Raw genomic sequence first — 20,007 nt, 5'->3', positions numbered from 1 at the left:
CCTTCTTCACTGGTTAGAAATGGTAAGCAGTTCTTCTCAGGGCTTGCTAAGCAGAAGGATGTTCTCCTTGCAGTCCTGTCTGCTGCTGGAAGTGAGATAATGTAATGCCCTTGCAAAACCCGTTTGCAGAGAGGCATGCTGTGCTTATTGGTTTGTTCTAAACACTAGAAGGTCATGCCAAAAGTAGATAAGGATTTATTCATCTTCCTACTAAGCAGTGCTTTTATTTCAGACAGGTAAGTAAGTTCTTGATTAAATGCCATGTCCGAGTCCTTGCAGTCCATATGCACAGTGCTGCGGAGTGACTGAAACAGGATGTGAGCCTGGAGACTGCAGAACCTGCCTTCAGAAATAGGTTCTGAGCTTTCCAGTGCAATTATTAGGATTGGGCTCTCAATACCATTGCATGGGAGTGGAAATTGAAGTAATACTTGCCAAATAGTAAAGCGCAGAACAACTTATTTGGATACATTCAAGTGATGAAGTGTCTTGCCTTGGTTTTTAAGTCTCGTTTTGGTTGGTTTTAAATTAGCTGTGCTTCTCTGCTTAGCAACCTCACAAAGTGTATCTTCTCCAGGACAAGACCCTCTACCATCCGGTAAGCAGCAGCTGTATGGACTGCAGTGAGAGTGACCGAAAGATCTTTATGAACAGCTGCAATCCTTCATCTCCAACACAGCAGTGGATATTTGAACATACAAACTCAACCATCTTGGAAAAATTTAACAGAAATCTTGATCTTTAAAAGACTGAGAATATATATATATTATATATATATTTTACAATTATAGTTTTTACTGGGGAGGGTTACAAAAATTTTTTTAAGAATACTTTTTTTTTTAACAGTTAATGAAGGTAAAAGGGAGAATCTCAGGAGAAGGTAAACTAGCAGGCCAGTCTTTATTGTGAAGATGCTGCATCCTTCTCTTCTGGTAATGGTGGAGTTCTAAAGGCTTTGCCAAAGCCAATTCTGTGCTGAGATGAGAACAAAAACTCTGTTTTCAGAGGAGTCTGAATGTGATTCAAACTATTTTATTTTTATTTTTTAACTGCTCTATTTCCCTTGTGGGTCTGGTGTTAAATGATTTTATTCTCTAGGACCCTCAAATACAGTAATTCATGTAGCTGCTATAACCACCTGCTGAAGCATTCCCAAATATGTGCTTTATCTTTCAAATTCCATCTAAGTAAAATCTTGAACGCAAAATTTAATTCTCTGATGTCACAGACATAAAAAAGAAATAGGCCATCAAAATGTAAAATGAAATGAATTTTTTTTTTCCTGAAACCAAAATATATTTCAAACAGATTGACTGTTATTACTTTCCAAATGATAGCTTTGATAAAGGAAAGAGCTCTAGAGGAAGTGCAGCCGAGTGTTGGGGTTATTGCTGCAGTTATTGGTGATGAGGAATCTGGGTTTCTGGTCCATTTGTTTTGCAGTCAGTTTGTCACTCGCTGTTGAATCCTCAAGGTGAAAGATCAGCAGAGTTTTTAAGTGGGCACAGTTCTTACAAGGTAAGATTTTTGGATACAAAACTCACTTTCTGTTCAGCACCATTTTATCATGGACACCTCTAGGGTTTCTTAGAGTTAAATGTGAAGGCAATTTTTGTTTTTCCTTTAGAGATTAACTCACTACTGACGTGAGCAGATTAATTCAGAATAATTAAGTCAGGGCTGGGATTAGCCATTGGTTTTTATCCATTTGTAGTTTATTCTAATCATGAGTCCTGTGGTCAGTGGTGTTCTAGGCCTGTGGGAATGCACTCTCCCTTTCTTTCCCAACATCCACGGAACTGTACAGTTTCCAGTGACTGGAAATCTGCTGCTTAAGTAGAGATGTGGAATCAAGGGGCCAGTTTAGCTGATAGCCTGTTCCTTGTGTAGTCAGTTAGCAGTGCAAGGTAATACCCTTCTAGTCTGGCTACAGGATCTACTAGACACAGAACCAGAACTGTCTCATCCCTGAAGCTGGAAAAAAGTGCTGACACTGAAGAATGCATGGAGAACTATTAGTGTGAAGTCTGAGTTGAGTGTTTAAAAAAAAGAAACAACAAACATGCTGGTTTAAAATTGTTGCAAAAACAATAAATCAGCTATCTTATTCTGAAGACAGCAGTTGCATTTCATGGTAAAAAAATGTGAATGAAGATGCTGCCTAAATGAATAAAATCAGCTCTTTTCCAATAGTCATCCAGTTCCACAATTTGTCCAGCTGTGCATTTAGTAATGTTGAAGGGGGAAGTAGCAACCAGCTGTGGGAGAGTGAAAGTCAGCAGGTATTCAGGATAGGTGCAGTACAGCACTCTGGGTCTCTTGAGAAACATGGTTAATGGACGTGACCTCCTTGTTGGGCAAGGAAAGCTCTGCTCTGGTATATCTTTCTCTTCTGTTAAGTGAGGGGGTTGGCTCTCACCTTTGCAGAGCTCCAGAAGAAGCCTTTTCTCCTGTTGCCAACTGTGGGATCATTACCTATGTTTTAGGTCGTATAGAGCTGTATCTATAAGCTGGGAGCAGATTAGGACAGTACTAGCTGCCTCTGTAGCTCTAACATCTGTTATGATAACTATGAGGTTCAAAATCATTTCTAACTCTTGTATCCTCACAATTGAGGCTATATCTGACCTGCTCTACTAATTCATCTGGTACAGGCAGTCTCAGAGCAGGGGAAAAATGGGCACTGCACTCCAGCTGGGTTTGGGGTTGCCAAATGTATTATTGTCAAACATTTTGGGAGTGAAGAAAGGAAAGAAGATCTAGACTTCCTTGAGACAGTTTTGCAGCACTATTGCTATGGAAGTGAGATCAGTGTCAATCAGACTTGACATCATATGTTCTCAGTAACTGCAATATGTCTCTTTTTATTTCTATGGGAGGAAGCACCGCTTTCCAGTGCTTTGTGTCTGACTTGCCTTCCTTAAGTTATTAATGCTCTCATTAGTCTAGTAGTGCTGACTGTGGATCGCTAGACGGCCTGAATAAATGTCTTTATGAATGTTTTAATACCTGTGGAACAAGAAGCTGTTTGTCCATGATCAGTGCAATTTTCATTTTTTTAATAATTGCGACACAATCAGCAAGTGATGTACGTGGACTGTAGGGCGTTCTGCTTGCAGCTTTGTATGTTTTTGTTTTCTAACAAGAGGGTTTGTTTCTGTTTCTAAAATGCATGGCTTGCTTTGTACTTGGACTCACCTTGTGAAGAGAGTTTTTGAGTCCTAGCTGCTTGCCTTACTGGACGCTTGCTTCAGAAAGAACTACAGTAATGAGCAGGTCTTTTACCACAGAGTGATCTTAATTGGGTGAGAAAGGACAGATAGTAGCAGTGTGCATCAAAAGACATGGGGATGTTGAGGCATTTTGTCTTCAATAACCAATTACAATGCGTGGAAACCGGAGCTTTAGGGTGACTGGTCCTACTGGGTGCTTTTCAATATTGTTGATCTCATTTGTATTCTAAAGATTTGGGGTTCTGAACTTGTAAGTGCCCCACAGATTCTGTGCATTTCTCACTGGCTCGCTGGGCTTTAAGCCATTAATTTATTTATATCAGTTATAAGTTTCAGTACCCTAGAGGCTTTGCTGACTAATGTGAAGACTTAATATAGCTAACCATCCACTGATTGAGAAATAGAAGCCGTATTTCACCATCTACATCTTTAATTGGGCCTTTGCTGGGCAAACTGGTTGATTATTCCAATTACTTCTGGTTATTTGTAAGCAAAATTGCTGAAGCATGAATACATAAGCAAATCTTCATATCCGCATGCAAGCCAAGACTGGAGATTAAATACCAGTGATTATCCAATGCAAAATGTTCTTCATTTTTTTCTCCTTAAAATATTCAATCAAATCCTCACTCCATGGCTGCATAAATTCTGCTGCTTTAAAATATCAGAATCCCAGACAAGAGTGAGATCCTTGGATGTGTGTTATGATGCATAATTATACTTTGATTTGCTCTTGAAGCTCTTGCTGTTACATACAGGTGCTAATCTCCAAGGCCTACAGAGTAATGTTTGAGGACTTTATGTATGCAAGGTGTCCTTTTTCATGCCTCGGCGTATAACTTTGTTTTTCACATTGTAGTAGAAGAAAGAGTGAGCCTTACTGAAAGGGGAATACAGCATCCTTAAAATAAAGATGTGCCTTTTAAAATGTAAATGTACAGCAAATGCTTAAACTTGAACCATTTCCTAGTGCCTTGCTGGACAAGAGAGAAGAGGGGAAGGGGCTGGGGGGATGAGGGTGTATGAGAAAGCTTGACTCATGCAGAATTTGTGTGTGCATTTTTTTTAATGTGTAAGTGCAAAATTTGTGTGGATGACAGTAATTCAGAAGCTCCTGGGTTTCCTCTGTTAAATTGACGTAATTCATGACTTGGGGGTGGGTAGGGTGGACATTATCACTAATGAATAAAGCTAGACCAGAGGTTTTCTTGGTTAGCTGTTGGTATTCATGGTGAAGGCTAATGAGTTTCACTGGCATGTGAGGTCCTGCCTTTCATGTTCTGAGTATCCAAATAAGAAATCACAAATAGTCCCAAGGGCTTATTAGATCTGTAGCAGAAGTGTCTTACAGAAAGTTGATACCTACAATGGCTGAGAAACTTTGCAACTTTGTTCAAATCTAATACAGAAGTAGCAAGAAAGCAATTTCTCCCCTTAACTTTCTTCCTGGTTTGTTTTACTGTAACGTCTATGCACAGGACTTTGCTTTCCTTTGCTGAAAATTTCCAGGCAGCAAACTTTCCTCCTTTCTGCTGTACTGAAGTCAAACAAGCACCACCAGCAACCAGTATTGCAAGAACATATTATTCTTATAGTAGGATCGTTATAGTAGCTCCACTGACTTGCATCGTTGAGTGGAGATGAGGGAGATCTCTTAAAAGTTGTACTGGGCAATTGCATAACTGCTGGGTGTAAAAAGGGAGAAGCCTTTATTTTAAATTCTTTCAAGATACGAACAGACACTTGAATAGTTTTGACTGGAGAGAACTGACAGCCTCTAGCAGTCAGCCTGTAATGTTTTCTTTCAGTCAAAAGAGTGCTGTTAAAATTGTGTGAAACAGTCTGGCTTTGCTAGCAGGGGATCCAAGTGTGCTATCCGTTCCCAACTGCTGTGGTTCAAGTTCATACTCACCTACTGTGTTTCTAAGCACATGCGACAAAGGAGCCTGATAGTGCCTAAGGGGTCCTTAACTGAGAAGCAGCAAGGTAGATTTGTTTTAGCAGTTAGTTAGCATGACAAGCTTCTTAAATAGTTAGCAAACTATTGCCAAAACGATGAAGAACTTTAGGTTACTTCAGGACCTGTGAAGACCAGTCTAAAGGCCTTTCACAGGATATACACGGTAACAGGGGAGCCAGGCTGGGAGTCAGGAGCACTAGGAGGTCCTGCTCCATTTCTCAGTGCATCAAGCAATGGGTTTGATTCAGGTTAATTCAAGCAGTAGGCTTGACTCACCTAAGCAAGGTGAGTCTGTGTGCTGGAATTTCCTAACCAGTGTAAGATTTAGCTTTAAGTGCTTTATTTTTTACCTTAGTAGGTGTTCAGTTAGCTCCTTTGTAGTGTCACACTTTAACTTGGAGATCTGTGTATGAAACTAGGCAATGATATATTACAGAAATCCTCATTAAAACCCTATGGCTATTTTTTTTTTTTTTAACTCTGCTTCTGCTAGCTGATTATGCTCACTGCATTTGAGCTTTCTTGATACCTCTGTATTACCCAAAGGACTGTAGTGATTCCAGCAGTCTTATTTAAAGACACTGGATCTGTGTGGTCTCAAAGCTACTAGTTCAACTCTTGGAAAAAAAGTTTTAACCCTAATTAGAGAGCAAGCAAATGAGACCTTCAACCACAAGAGAAGTTCAAGCTTAAAAAAAAAAGACCGCCTGATCAAGCTAAAAGATGAAAGTATTTACCCTTGTGATAAAAGCACACAATAGCTTTAGTCTGTAGGGTGGTGAAGAGAATTGGTTTTAAAAGACGTTCTTCAGAATCGTGGTGATAAGATCTAAGTTTGTCTATACCTTGTACTGCATGCATTTTATCTGTAAAACTGGATGGTGCCTCTTGAATCAGTGTATATTTATTTCTGTGCATATTAGGACCAACAGCCTAATATCTGGGGGTGGTAAAGGACTTGTAGCACTTTAATGTAGTAGCTTTCATAAACTGGGAATCATTGATAGAATGCCTAGTGTTTTTAAAGTTGAATGGACTTCCTTTTATAATATATTTAAAATAAATTTTTAATGTGTTTTCTGAATCTGTGTATGCAGAAATGACTGTCCCTGACTGTTTTGCTCTGGTGATTGATTTTCCTTCTCTCAACTCCTCAGAAGTAGCTTCATTAACTGGTCTGGTGTTTCTATACCATAGGATTCCTGACACAAGATACAGTGCTCTCCTCCAGCCCCACTGGAAAACATCCAGAGATGTCACCACTTCATTTCTTTCGTGCCTTCCCAAAGCTCATTTTTATATGCCTCTATGGGGAAAAACTGAAAAGCAGTGCAATAAAATGAAGGGGGGCAGCAATATTGTGTGAAAATGCAGGTGTGAAGGTGTGGAAAGGCTCTTCCTTTGGGAACAGCAGACGACTGCATGGCAGATTCCTAGGGGAAAGCTGCACTGTGATTCTTGGCCGTGGAAGCATTTCAGTGGGCAGTACATGCCTATAGCTGTGGGAGTTTAAGCACCATAGCAGTGTCACCTTCAACTCAGTATATGCCATCACAGAAATGGTGATGAGGGAGAGAATCTGAAGCACCACTAGCGCTGTGTTTCCATGGGCCTCCAACACAGAGTGAATGGGAATAATCTGATTTCTGACTGGAGGTGAAAAAAAGGCCATCTCAGGACATCTTTTGCAGCACATACTCTCTGGAGAATAGTATTTCTGCCTCAAGAACCGTGAATGATGCCATTAAAACAGCAACTTCCAGATGACAGCTATACTGCAGACCTATCTTTAGAAGGTAGTGCTGTTCCAGGTAAGATTTAAGGGCCTGTGCAGGTTTCCTTAATTTCATTAGAGGCTGACTCGGATGAGCAGGCTATCGCTGCTTCAAAGGCACTAAAGCTGCCTCGGTGCTGATGGGTGTATGAAACATTGTTTCTCACTTCATTGCAGTTCCCACAAAGAATTATTAGATCAGGTTAGTGATAGATACCTAATAAAGAATGGCTCTGTGAAGCAGTTTATTTTACAGCAAGCTAGTTCTGGTCTAGCAGACTGTGAAATCTTCAGGTTCCCATGAAGATAAATATGCTGAAATAGACTGCAATTATATGAAGACCTCCACATACTTTTTTTCTGAAAGACTGAAAAGATGTGTCACTGCATTACCCTGATCTGGCAGTAGCTAGCATTGAAATAGCAACAAAAGAAACGTGTTGGTTTTTTTTTTTTCCGTTAATAGATATTGCAAGACAACTTGAAAAAAAATAATTTGTTTCATTTGCATGGGATTGGGGTTTACAGTCAGAAATGAAATGCAGTGGGATGGTAAATACCAACCCGTGCCTCTTTCTCCAGCCAACTTCACATGGAGACAATCAAGGAGCACCTGCAGCATCTCCTTGCTGCCGGGACAGGAGGAAGCCCTGGCTGCTACCATTAAGTTCTCTTTTATCCAATTGCTTGCTGCTCTCATCTTGTGTCCCTGCAGTCTGTGTTGTGAGTTTCTTGAATGCTGAGGCAGTCTTGTCTGACATTTGAGTTTTATTTGCATCATTAAGATAAAAGTAGCAAGCTAGCAGGAAATCTAAGACCACAGATGTAGCGTCACTCCTATGTGCTTCCCATTTCCTTGGCTCTATGTACCAACATACTGCTTCAGGCAGGCAGCTCCCAAGCAATCAGGATGGGAGCTTTTATCAGCGGGGGCTTTTTGCTCCTCTAAGTTTCTTTCCTCTTCCCTGTCCACTTGTTGGGCTGCAAGGTGAAGCTGTTTCCACCCCTCCCCCTTGGAGTGGATGCTGTCTGGGCCTGCTGTCCCCAGGAGAGTGCACTGTGGTTCTCCAGTAGCTGTAGGGACAAATAAATTACTCATTGACTGTACCAGCAATAAAAACCAAGATAAGAGACAGAACTATTGAGGGGGTGTACTGAGACTGAGCCCTGCCCTCAAGATTTATTCTGAGACACACTTGGTGATGCAAGGGCTGCCTGGAACGTGTGTTTTTAGTACTTTTTGGCTGTCTTGAAGGAAGGAGAGGCCACAAGTATTAGTGTTGCTGTGTGGGCCTTTGAGGTATTTCACATGGGCAACTGTAGCACAACTCATCCTGCACTGAAGTGCATTTTTCCATCTGTATGAGTTCAGACTTTGCAGAAATACGTTATCCTATAGCACGTTGTTTCTTTGTACAAGAAGTCTCCTCAGGAAGGTTTGCTGTGTTTGCTGCCTGCTGGCCCGCAGGTGACAGCGCTTCCAAAGTGACACCTTTACCAACATTCATTTCTTTGTGCATTTTCCAGTCAGCCTGCCTGGGGAACACGCTTCCATGCTCACTCTTCTCCCTCTCTCTGTTGTGTAATTCGAAATTATACATATTTAATACTTTCTCTTCAGGAGCCTCAGTGTCGGGTGGTGCCCAGAGTGTGTCTGAGGGAGTTATTTACGAGGGCAGCCCCAAATTCTCTTTTTCTTAATGTTTTTTGGTGTTTTGTTTGTTTTTGGGGGGTTTTTTTGCGTTGTTTAATTAGCCCAGCGCCCAGGCAAGGGCCGACCTGGGGAGCCGCCGGGTTCCTCCAGGCCTTCCTCCGTGCGCGGCCGTGAGGGGACGCGGGCCCGGCGCTGAGGGGAGGCCGCTGCAGTGGGGGGGCACCGCGGTGCCCTGGCAACGGCGCGCGCCCCCCTCTCCCCGGCCTTCCGGCTGCCGTGCGAGAGCGGGAGAGGGGCGGAGCCTCGCCGTAGCGGCAGACGGACGGCGCTATCCCCCAATAGGATCACAGAGCGGCGGAGCTATGCCCCGCCCCCCCGCCTGACCCGTCCAACCAGCGCCGTGCCTGCAGGCGGGTGGGGCGGGACTTCCGCCGCCAGGGAGGCGGTTTTGTGTGTGTGTGTGAGAGCGGTGCGAGCGGGGTCCCGGCTTTCCCGGGGGGCAGCGGCGCTTCTGAGCCCGGCGCGGCCCGGCCTCCGCGGGCGCCGCTGGGAGCGAGCGGCGGCGGGCGGTCCTTCCCGGGCCGCTTCGGGGGATCCCCCCCGTGAGGGGGCCCCTGCAGGCGTGGGGGGCCCCGGCGGGCGGCGGGGTCCCCCCGAGGGCCGCTCGCTGAGAGGCGGCGGCGGGGCGGCGGCTCCCTCCGCGGCGGTCGGCTCCGCGCTCGGGGCCGAGGGGCGGGCGGGTGGGCGATGAATGGGTTCAGCACCGAGGAGGACAGCCGGGACGGGCCGCCCGCCGCCCCCTTTTACGGCCAGAGCTGCTGCCTCATCGACGACGGCGATCGCTGCGTGCGGCCCGCGGGCAACGCGTCCTTCAGCAAGAGGATCCAGAAGAGCATCTCGCAGAAGAAGCTGAAGCTGGACATCGACAAAAGCGTGAGTCGCGGCCTCCGGAGGTTGCGCCTTCCTGGAGTTCCCCGGGCGCTGCGGGGCGCGGAGCCGGGCTCGGTGCTTGGCGGCAGGCGCGGAATGCGGGTGGCATCGAGCCGTGGTGCGGAGCGGAGGGCGGCGGGGTTCTTTGGGTTGGGCAGGCGGGCGGCTCTGTGCTTTGGAGGCTGCCCTGCTGTTTTAAGCCCGGTTTCGTGCTGGAACACGCTCGTGCTGCTAGGTGAAATAAACGGTGCGGATTGTTATCTCGAGTTAAGCGTAACTGACTTGGTTAATTAAGGAAAATGAATGGGCAGCCTGGCCTCGTGGGTGGCAGCCCTGCCAGCGGGTGGGAACGAGGCGATCGTTAAGGTCTCTTCCAGCCCATGCCGCTCTGTGATTCAACGAGTGCGATAGTGGAGCGGGTTACTTAAAAATAAACCATTGCATCAAACTCAGAATGTGAGGTGCCTTTTAAATAGGGCGCTTGCACATGTGCTGGCTGGTTGGCACCGAGCGGCTTGGTTTGCTGCTGGTTTCTTTGTGCCACGAAGTGACAGCTGTCAGCTCAAGATAGAAACGGGCTTGCTGGGCAGAGAATGCATAGAGCAAAGCAGTGGTGGGGACTGCAGAGGGCATTTCTCAGCAGTGAGGCTGTTGCCGGAAGTCTGCTCTGCTTGCTTTTATTATCTGATCTCAGATTGAAAGCATTGAAAAATAAAGAAGGTGAAGTTTCGAGTCCTTCAGTTTGGCAGCTTCTTCTGTTGCTTACGTCTCTTTTACACATCCAAGACACAGAATGTGATGGGAAGAAGGGGAGTAAATTTGAAATCTCTGGGGTTTCAGGAATAAAATGTTATTTCTGCTGATCACAACATGCAGTGGGTTTGTTTGGTGGTGCAGTCACCTCATTCTAGAAAACAAGTCTTCATTGCTAGATTAAGGGTTTCAGAGATAGAAAGAGGAAATCAGATGAATGAAATGGGAAATATAAAGTGTGCTGCTTGAAGGAGTTTGGCATGCAGGGTGTGTGCATCACTTGAAGATATTCTTATCTTATTGGTATCAAATAATTTTGGTCATTTATGGTCCTTTTTTGTACGTATGCCAGTTTTAGTGAGATAACTTCAGTTAAAATCTGGAGTCTGTGACAAGATAAGCTATGGCAAAGGGATACATTTGCTGTTAATGTGCCTCTTTTAACTGAGGTAATTAGCCAACTTCTGTTTTGTCTAAATTAATAATCTCATGTACTGTTCAAACCAGAAAGTTCACGAGGCTGGAACAGAGCAACATTTTTCTTGGTAGCACCCTGGCAGTAATTCCTAAAGCAGATGCATTTCCTCCAGACAGTCCACTGTTTTTTTTTCTGGCATGTGATTACAACCATAAAAAAGAAATATGTTATCTGCAGAGGTTCAGCTGGAGCTCTTGAGTCCTTCATTTTCCTTGTTTTTAGTGTTTGTAGTGTAAGTAATCTTTCATGCCTGTGCTTTAAGATTAGAAATTTCTTAATGTTAGTCACGAGGAAGTAAGCAGGTACTCTGTAATACTGCTGGATGCCATTTTTACACTGCCTCTTTTGATTGCTTTTTTTTACCACTTCTGCTTTTTAGGTGAGACATCTGTATATATGTGATTTTCACAAGAATTTTATTCAAAGTGTCCGAAACAAACGGAAAAGGAAGACAAGTGATGATGGAGGTGACTCTCCTGAGCACGAGACGGACGTCCCGGAGGTCAGTAGCTGCCAGGTGATTGTAGAGTCTACCAGTGTTGAGCCTGGTGAAATTTCACTTGGATATTTTCAGCACCACAAAAACTACTGTGAAGTTGCTCTGATTTTTTTATTTGCAAGACTTAGCTGATGTGTGATATCCTGCTTTTCTTCGTCATCCCCATAGGAATTCTCTGACCTTGTAAAGCTTTCTATAAAAAAAGATACGATAATCTAACTGCACAGCTTTGTGTATGTACCATTTCCAAACAGGGAGCTGCTAGGTTACTTTACCTTTTTTAGGTAAGAAAACCTTGCTTCCTTCTTTTGAAGCTAAGCAAACTGTATTTACAGAGGGGACTGAGGTCCTGATGTGGTTCTTTGTTAGCTAGCAAGCATCATTTCACAAAGAATCTAGAATATTGAATCAATCTCTGTATGACTGCTGAGAACCAGAGATATTAGGCTTCTGCAGACTTTGTATGTCTTACTTCTAGCACTGCTCAAAATTACATTTAAGTTATAGACTGTATTAGTAACATTTATTTATTTCAAGGAGATAGACAGATTTATTTCTGCATTACAAAATGATAGAATCACCTCTTTGTCCCGCTGTATGCAGTGTTTGCTTTTTGATGATTCTGGCACTGTTAGCACTGCATGAAGTTGTGCAAAGGTAATAGTGATGGAAGCACCGAGTTCTGGCTATGTCAGCAGAGCCCTCTGCTGGATGTGCCACCCATGCTGCCAAAAAGTATTTATCCTCAGAAGAAAAGTAAGCTATTATGCCAGCAATTCACACACCTGCTTGGAGGTTTGGAAGAAGCACTGAGATTTTTTTTTGCTTTTGAGGATACGTGAGCCTTTGTTGTAGCTGTTTGTGCTTCTGTTCCATCTGGTTTTCTGCTGAAACTTCACAATACTGACATCACATCAGTTACCATAACAGCTGGTGAAAGCCCAGCTAACATCCAGGGATGTTGGTGCTGCAGTGTGTGTAGGCTGTGTGGTGTTTTAAAACTGAGGGATGTTCATCACGTTACCAAACGTGGAACTATGCAGCATGTCAGTCTTTGTCATTTTTTTTCTTTTTTTTGGGGGGGGGGAGGGAGAGGGAAAAATACACAACACTTCTCTCTGTCTCTGAAACATGGCATTTCCCACATGATCTTTATCTTCCTGTAGCCTCCCCCTGCAACTGCTTGTAAGCAGCGCTCTCCCCGTTGATATGTTTGAATTACATTTTATCTCTGAGCTCTGTCTTATGTCACAAGGCATTTGTTCAGTGCCTGCTAAACTGATATTTTGTATGTGAGCTTTTTAAACCTTATGGGAACAAAAGGTTTCCTTTTGCTCAGAGCTTGCAGAGGTGTAATTGATAGTAGAAATTGGCCAGCAACTCTGTTGACAGCATGTGAACCAGAACGAAATTCCGTATTTCCCTGAGGCTATTTTAGTCTTTTAGCATTAACAAGTATAAAATAGATTTAGATTTGTCCGTAAGGCAAGCTGACGTGGTTCTGAATGTGAGCAAGGAGCAGCTCTGTTGATGAGGAAGTAGGGTTTTTTTAGATCATTCTGCATCTATGCTTAATAGATGCTAAAGTGAGTAGTCATCCCCTGTTCTCTGTTTCACCTCCAGGTTGACTTGTTCCAGCTCCAGGTGAATACTCTGCGACGTTACAAGAGACATTATAAGCTGCAGACTAGGCCTGGACTCAACAAGGCTCAGCTGGCAGAAGTAAGTGATAATGAAGTGTTAGTATTCTCTCTTGTTATTAAAATTCTTTTTTGCTTCTATCCTGGAGTGCCCATTTCTTGGACACTAATACGTGTAGTGACTAACAGCAGCATGTGCTCCATGGCAGATCTCGGGAGACGGTGTGAACAGAAAGCTGTGTGCTTTCTTTCACCAGGGGTGGTCATGGGAATCATGGAAGGCTGTTCTTGAAAGCATGTTTTAGTAACTTGCTTTTTCCTGCTTCCCTTACTTCCATACTTATAGACACAATCTGTTACCTTTAGGAAAACAAACTTAGTTTTGCCTGGCCTGAGTATTAGCTGAAGATGGCTGTTTTAACTGAAATTAAAACTTCCCCATTCATAGTCACCTTAAGTGCCCCTATTTTTTATTTCCTTGCAGCCACCTGAACTGGTTGAAATTGCTTATTTTTTAAGGCAAAATCACTGACTGTGACTTCAGATTCCTTATTTCTCTCCCTTGTCCCAATGTCTTATGATTCTCTAGAAAGTCAAAAAAAGGGTTGTTTTTTTTTCCTTAAGGAAAAAGCTCTACTGTTTCTTTCACACCATATTTATTGAGAAATAACTCTCTGCAACTCAGTTAGTCAGGGTAGTTGTGCTTGACATGCATCTGCTCTTCTTTCTCTCCTAACATGATCTGAAGGCATTCTCCAGGAAATGTCTTCTCTACACTTAGAGGAAGTGTAGCAGTTACTGAGTGGTAATGAGGTTATTTTTGTAAGCTGGAGTTTTCACAGCTGTCTTCCCAAAGACTGAACAGTTTTGCTATTACTTTAAAGAACAACCTAAAAAGGCAGCAAAACACTTTCTTCTTCTTGCAATGTCAGCTAGGGAATGAATATAGAGAATATATAGTGTAGTGCACGTAGGAGTAAGGTGATTGTATGTCCTCATTAGTATATCAGATTTATATGTTATAAGTAACCAGTCTGTTGGTTGCCTCCTGCCATGAAGGACTGCATACTTAAGCAATTTACCATGCATATGCCCAGGAGGGGAAAGAAAAAAAAAAAAAAAAAAAAAGAAAAACCTACTGCGCAAGCGGAAAATAACCTTAAAGGGAGCCTAACTTAAAGTTGTCACACACTTCCCAGATTTCCTGTGAAGTCTGAGCAGCTTTGACACTACGCTGGATCCTCGTCCAGCTCCCATGCTTGAATCACTGCTGCCTGAGGCTCTTAGACTCCTGCTGCTACCCCACCGTAAGGAAAACTCAAACTTCCATAAATCTTCTTGGAGTGACTTATTGCTCAGCCTGCATCAATATCCAGCTCTGGAGTTGTATTGAGTACCAAAAGAGCTTCTTCGATATAAGAAGCAGGTCTCAGCCAGCTCAAGTGTTTTCTACATTCATTTTCTGAGGGGAAAAAAAAAAAAAAAGCAGCTGTGGTTCAGGGCTTACACTCAAGTCTGAGACGGGTAGCCTTAACTGAACCCTGACATTCCCATTGCAAATCCCCAGGGATTCCTTTTGGTGAAAGCTTACCCAGTGTATTTTCCTTTGGAATCTAAGACTTTACTACATCTGGTTCACATAGCAGAATGTTTCAGTATTTCTGACACCCGCCTTAAAATACTGAGATGCAGGAAGACTTTACTCTTCCAAATAATCTCAGCATGAAATGAGAATATGCTGCTTTGGCAGGAGGACTTTCTGGCTTTCAAATTCCGCTTGTAGGTTGGCTGCAAATACTGCTGACATAGCAAGACTGTGTTCTGCTCATATGAACGTTCCAGCTGTAAAGAGAGAGACAGAGAGAGGTAAACGAGGACTGACAGTTTGAACTGGTGCATGTTTGCCTAAAAGTATATTGTACTCAGCGACCATAAAATCAATTTTTGGAAAACGCAGGGAACCTGGAGTTCTGATTATTTCTACTTTTAAATTTCCAAATTTCTGTCTTTTTGTATGTCGTTGTTCTAGACTGTCAGTCGACACTTCAGGAATATTCCTGTGAATGAGAAAGAGACTCTTGCTTATTTCATCTATATGGTGAAGAACAACAAGAGCAGGCTGGACCAGAAATCAGAAAGTAGCAAGCAACTAGAATGAAGACTAACAAGACTTGGAATAGGAGAAATCTTGAAGGAACACATGGTATTGTGCTTTTTAGATATATATAAAAACTTTTGAAGTATATTGTAATTTTTTTTTTTTAATGCAGTAAATCTGGATGACAGAAAAGTATAAACAGTTCTTATCAGGAATATTTCAGAACACGTGCACACCTTTTTTCCTGAAGACTTCTCATCCTCATTTAAAACTCACGTTGGAATAAAGCAATGAGAATAACAAGGAAACAGAGTAAACTTAGGACTGCGGAATCTGTTAACGTAGTGTTTTAAAATGTTTCTGGAAATCTACATCTCAATGCAATTTAGATCACAGATGGATTTGTTTTTTTTCCCCTGAATTCAGCTGTCTCACCAAACGCCACGCAGTTTGTTTTCATGCAGGACTGGAATAGCAGCAGAGATAAAATGCAGTGTCGAGGTGCGTGGCTCAGCAGTTTGTCTGAAGCTTGCTCCTCACGTACATGTGCTCTGTCTTGCCTTGAGGCAGTGCTTCAAGTCTCAAATTTCTATGAATGCTCCAGCTCACCAACTCTACTCCAGTGAATACTCAACTAGACTGAAAATTGATTTTTTTTTTTTTCATCTTCCCTTCCCCCTTCTCCCCCCAAAATGGAAGCCAAACAACTTTCTAGAATCTCTTTTTTCCAATTTAAGAATTCACTTCTGAATTATCTATAAGCATTTAAGGACTTTTGCAGCTCCTCAGAATGTGGTATCAAGGCAGATTTGCTGGGCTTGATCATGTTGGTAGAAATGCTCTTTCACTTCACTTCTGTGTGTTTCCTTTGTGTTCAAGACTTAATGATAGTAGGTGAAACAGTGGGTTAAGACATCTGTCTCTTAATCTCTGTGCCAGATCAGGTATCAGTCAGAAGCAATGTGACTTTTATACTGACATTGGTCTTTAACAGGTGTCACAAAGCTGCAGTGTGGGTTAGTGTGCTCTGCTTAGTGTAAATCAGACTTAAGCTAATGATGTAGCACAGTAACCAAGGTGATGAACTGGCTGGAGAGTGGTTCATCTGTCTCTGTGAACGAGCAGAAGTATGGAAGCACTTTTGTCCTATGAGCATTACTTGTGCTTTCCTAAGAGTTCTGTGACCTGGAGGGTGGATTGCTGGTGCTCACAAACAGTGCTGTAGACAGAAGTATCTCTGGTTTTGTTATTTAAAGCCAATGTGTCCTTATAAACAACGCAGTAGTTATTTTGGCTAAAGGAGCTAATGAAATTGTTGGTCACGTCTGTCTGCTCTCCAGTGACCTCAAATTCTATACAAGGGGATCTCCTGTTTTAAAGCACCACTCTGTTTTCATGCTGTCCTAACCATTGTCTCCATTCTGTCGCAAGATGCCAAGACTCCACACACAGAGTATATTCTCAACAAGCCTTAAGCACTGAACTCGACAGTTGAAAACATTGGCTAGCATTTTAATAATCTGAATCTAGACGATGCTTTGTTGAAGAACAGAACACAGCCACAATCCCAGCTTGACACTGCATCAGATGTTTTGTAAGGCACGAGTGAAGCTCTCCCAGGGTCTCTAAAAAATCAAGTCACAATTTAAAGCAAGGTGTTCACATCAGCTTTGAATGGTGTGCTAAAAGTTTAAGGAAATGTTAAATGAACTTCAGCATGTTTAAGTTCTGTGTCATAGCCAGAAATAACCTGTTATGGTACATGCCCCAGTTGTGAAGTTTTGGGAGTGTGGTGGTTTCAGCATTTCCTTGTTCAGTTCGGTGTGGAATCAAAGAACATCGGACAGGAGAAGTGCTCAGAGAATGAGGAGAGAATGTCAAGTACTGGTATTTTGTGAATGTCTAAAAATTTCTGACTTATGGTGATCCTTACTGGAAGGATGGAGCAGTTCCCACATCAGTCAATGAGATCTGGCTTCTCTCATTCAGGACGGATAGCTAAAAGGGTATTTTCACTGACTGCATATTAATACTCAAAGTGCTCACGTAGTCAGAGGATATTATTAAGGGAAGATGAGTTTCTGAGTTGAGAGTTTTGCCTCAGCGTAACCTGTAGACCAAAACTGAAAAAAAAAAAAAAAAAAAAAAAAGTAGTTTGGGCTTTTTTGTTATTTGTTTTATTTCTAGGACTAAATACATCTGTTGGGGTGTTTTAGCAGCCAGCAGCAAAATGATTCTTTTTGAGGAAATATGGTGGCAGGTTCCATCTGTTCAGGTGTATTCACTGGAATGCTTTGTGCAGAGGTGGTATCCAGGAATTTGTTTTATTTTATTTTTTTCTGAAAATAGTCAATTGATGTAAAATGTGATCCTTGGTTTCACTCTTAAAGCAATTATACTTTTTTGGAAAAATAATAATAATAATGATGATGATGATGATGTGTGATGATGAAGTGATGTTTACCAGCCATTAGCAGTTGTTTATAAGGTGGAAAACTTAGGGGCAAGATACCAAAAAAAAAAAACAAAAACCCCAAAAGAATCCTTGGCTGTCAGACCCCATAGCCTTATAAATCCTTGCGAATGCCTTATTGCCTTGTTCTCAACTTAGCTAGAGCAAAACGCCTTGAGCAAATGAAAGCTGATGTCTTGTTGAAAGGGTTAGCCACTTTATGGCTGCCATGCTATAAACTGAAATCACATGTCAATTCAGTAGCAATATCCATGTTCAGGGTGCCTGTGATTCTTGAAAAGCATTTAGTGTCTAATAACCAGAAAACGCAACAATGCAATTGTCATTCTGTACAATACCATTCTGTGTATCTGATTCCTTATGCTGCATGCCAATTAAAAAAGACTTTCCAACTCTTTTTTTTTTTTTTTTTTTTTTTTTTAATTTCGAAGTAAACGTGTTTGAACCTCACACTTGTGAAGCCATGAGGTCTTTGTAGCACTTTTAGATGAGACTCGTTGGAAAGGCAGAAGACCCAGATGGCTTTGGCTGGTATGATATTTGGTGGGTTGTTGTTGGTTTTTTGCCTCTTTTACATTTTGCTTTTCACAGTTGGGCCTTAAATTCTGTCTAGCTTTGAACCATGGAGCACAAGCCTTGGGGCATGGGGGATGACTATATGTCATTTTCCATTTATGATATAGTGGAAGCTTATTTCTTACAAGCCTGCATAGGAGATGTTCACCCAGGGGTAGAGGAATTGTCTTTGAAGCCCTCCAGCCATTACATAGCCTAACTCAATTCCATAGCCTAATTCAATCCTCGTTGAAGAGTTGCATCAACTTCATTAGACCTCTGATCAGATCCAAAGCCATTAGTATGAAATCCAAATAACGCAGAAACATCTCTACCAGAGTTAATTTTATCCTGTGTGCTGACCCTCTGCTCTCTTTAAGGGAAGAAGAAGAAATAATTACTGATAGTTATTGGCTTGAGCTCAACTCAGGGGAGTTTGAAATGTGAAGAGTGAAGACAGCAACAATCTGGTGGCTGAGAAGTGCGTGCATTTCCAAGGAGACTGGGTCAGAATGCAGTTTTTGTAAAACTTTGCCTCACAAAGAATATTGCATATCAACCAGAAGTAAGCAATTGCGTTAAAAGCTAATGTTTCTTTTGACAGGCACTTTAGATGTTCAGACTGAGAAAAGCAGAGAGGACAGGGTTGTACTGCTTGGCCCCAACACTCTGGTGTCCCAGTTTTCCTCAGAAATGTGGCTGTAAACCACCAGATACCGTGGTGTACAAAGTTTGATCTAAACATGCTGTCTGACATTTTAAAGTTGATCTTACGTACAAGAAGAGAGGGTTTAAAATCATGAGCCAAAATAATCCATAGTAAATGCATGCTTTCAAGCACATCGTGATGGCAAGTAGAAAAAGAAACAGGACACAGCCCATGGAAAGGCTGAGCAAAACACGCTTCCACAGTTAGCAAGGTGGGGGAAGACTCTTTCTGTGTTAACTGTAGTAATGGATGTTTTATGAGAGGGGAAGGAGGGGGAGCTGTGCACTTTACGTCTTTTGGTTGAGCCAAATGTAAATACCAATGGGAGATCTTCAGCAGTAACTGCAGTTGGAGGGAAGAGAAATGGTCTGCTGGAGGACTGTTTATTTAAATTGGCAGATCATTATACTTCCCTAGAGCACTAGCGTCACTTTGCTTCTACAGTTTAACAGAGTGGGTAATAGGAGGTGGTCTCCCTACCAGAAGGAGTCCTTGCACTGCCCACAGCGTCAACCGAAGAGTCCTAAAGGTGAAGGAATGTTATTGATGCCTCACTCCTCTTGTCACTGATGTCCTTTAGCCATCTCTAGCTTACCAAGTTAGGGGAGATCTCATTTTCCACTTTCAAAGTGCAAACAGTTACGATGTAAGATGCTCCTTGCACTTTTCACAGCTGTCCCTGATCTCGTGTTTTTGACTTGGCTGTGAACACGTCTGTTAGAAATGCATGAAATGGTTGAAGAAAATGTGGGGAGTAGTGGGGGGCTTCTGCCTTAAACCCAAACTTCCCTCGCAAGCATCTCTGCAGGCCATGCTGTACACCTCCAGCATCTCCCAGCTGCACCCTGGCAGGGTTGGGTTGGTTCCTGTCCTGCCCAGCACTGGGGTGCAGGGGAGGTGAACAGCAGGTAACTCACAGAATGGCTTGGAGTCTTTCAGTGGCTTACTGGGAGAGGAAAACTGTGTTCTCTCTTCTGTTTCTGGCCTCCATGTGTTGTGCTGATATTATGCCAAATGTTTTGGACACCTTGTATTTTTAACTGTGTAATATAGCTGTGTATTGTTAAAGCTACTTAGTAACTTATAGCAAAATTGTAGAACTCATTTCTCTGAGGTGTAGGAAATGTCCTGCTTCCACTGTGTATAAGACTATAAATCTATACTGTCTGACAAAGATAAAATGCTGAATTTCACTTTAATAAATGATCTATCTAGCAACAAGGCCTACATTCCCTTTTGTGTTTGCTTTTC

General features: G+C 42.5%; 2 protein-coding genes across 4 annotated transcripts in view; both read left to right on the top strand.

The window, feature by feature from the left end:
• Positions 1-6,077, top strand: part of GALNT10 (polypeptide N-acetylgalactosaminyltransferase 10) — an 82,133-nt gene extending 76,056 nt beyond the window's left edge. For all 3 annotated transcript variants that reach the window (XM_031598236.2, XM_090151169.1, XM_090151170.1), the window contains exon 12: positions 578-6,077. In XM_031598236.2, the coding sequence (XP_031454096.1) occupies positions 578-745 (168 nt within the window). In that variant the 3' untranslated portion in view covers positions 746-6,077. The remainder of the gene's footprint in view (positions 1-577) is intronic.
• A 3,262-nt stretch (positions 6,078-9,339) lies between these two features.
• On the top strand, positions 9,340-19,977 carry SAP30L (SAP30 like). The gene is made up of 4 exons (XM_031598235.2): positions 9,340-9,554; positions 11,162-11,284; positions 12,905-13,003; positions 14,951-19,977. Exons 1-4 carry the CDS (start codon positions 9,369-9,371, stop codon positions 15,077-15,079), a joined length of 537 nt encoding a protein of 178 aa, XP_031454095.1. The 5' UTR covers positions 9,340-9,368; the 3' UTR covers positions 15,080-19,977.
• Positions 19,978-20,007: the final 30 nt, after the last annotated feature.

The sequence above is a fragment of the Phasianus colchicus genome, chromosome 15 (genome assembly GCF_987193195.1).
Source record: "Phasianus colchicus chromosome 15, bPhaCol1.hap1.1, whole genome shotgun sequence".
Lineage (NCBI taxonomy): Eukaryota > Metazoa > Chordata > Aves > Galliformes > Phasianidae > Phasianus > Phasianus colchicus.
This window is presented reverse-complemented; position numbering and strand designations above follow the sequence as displayed.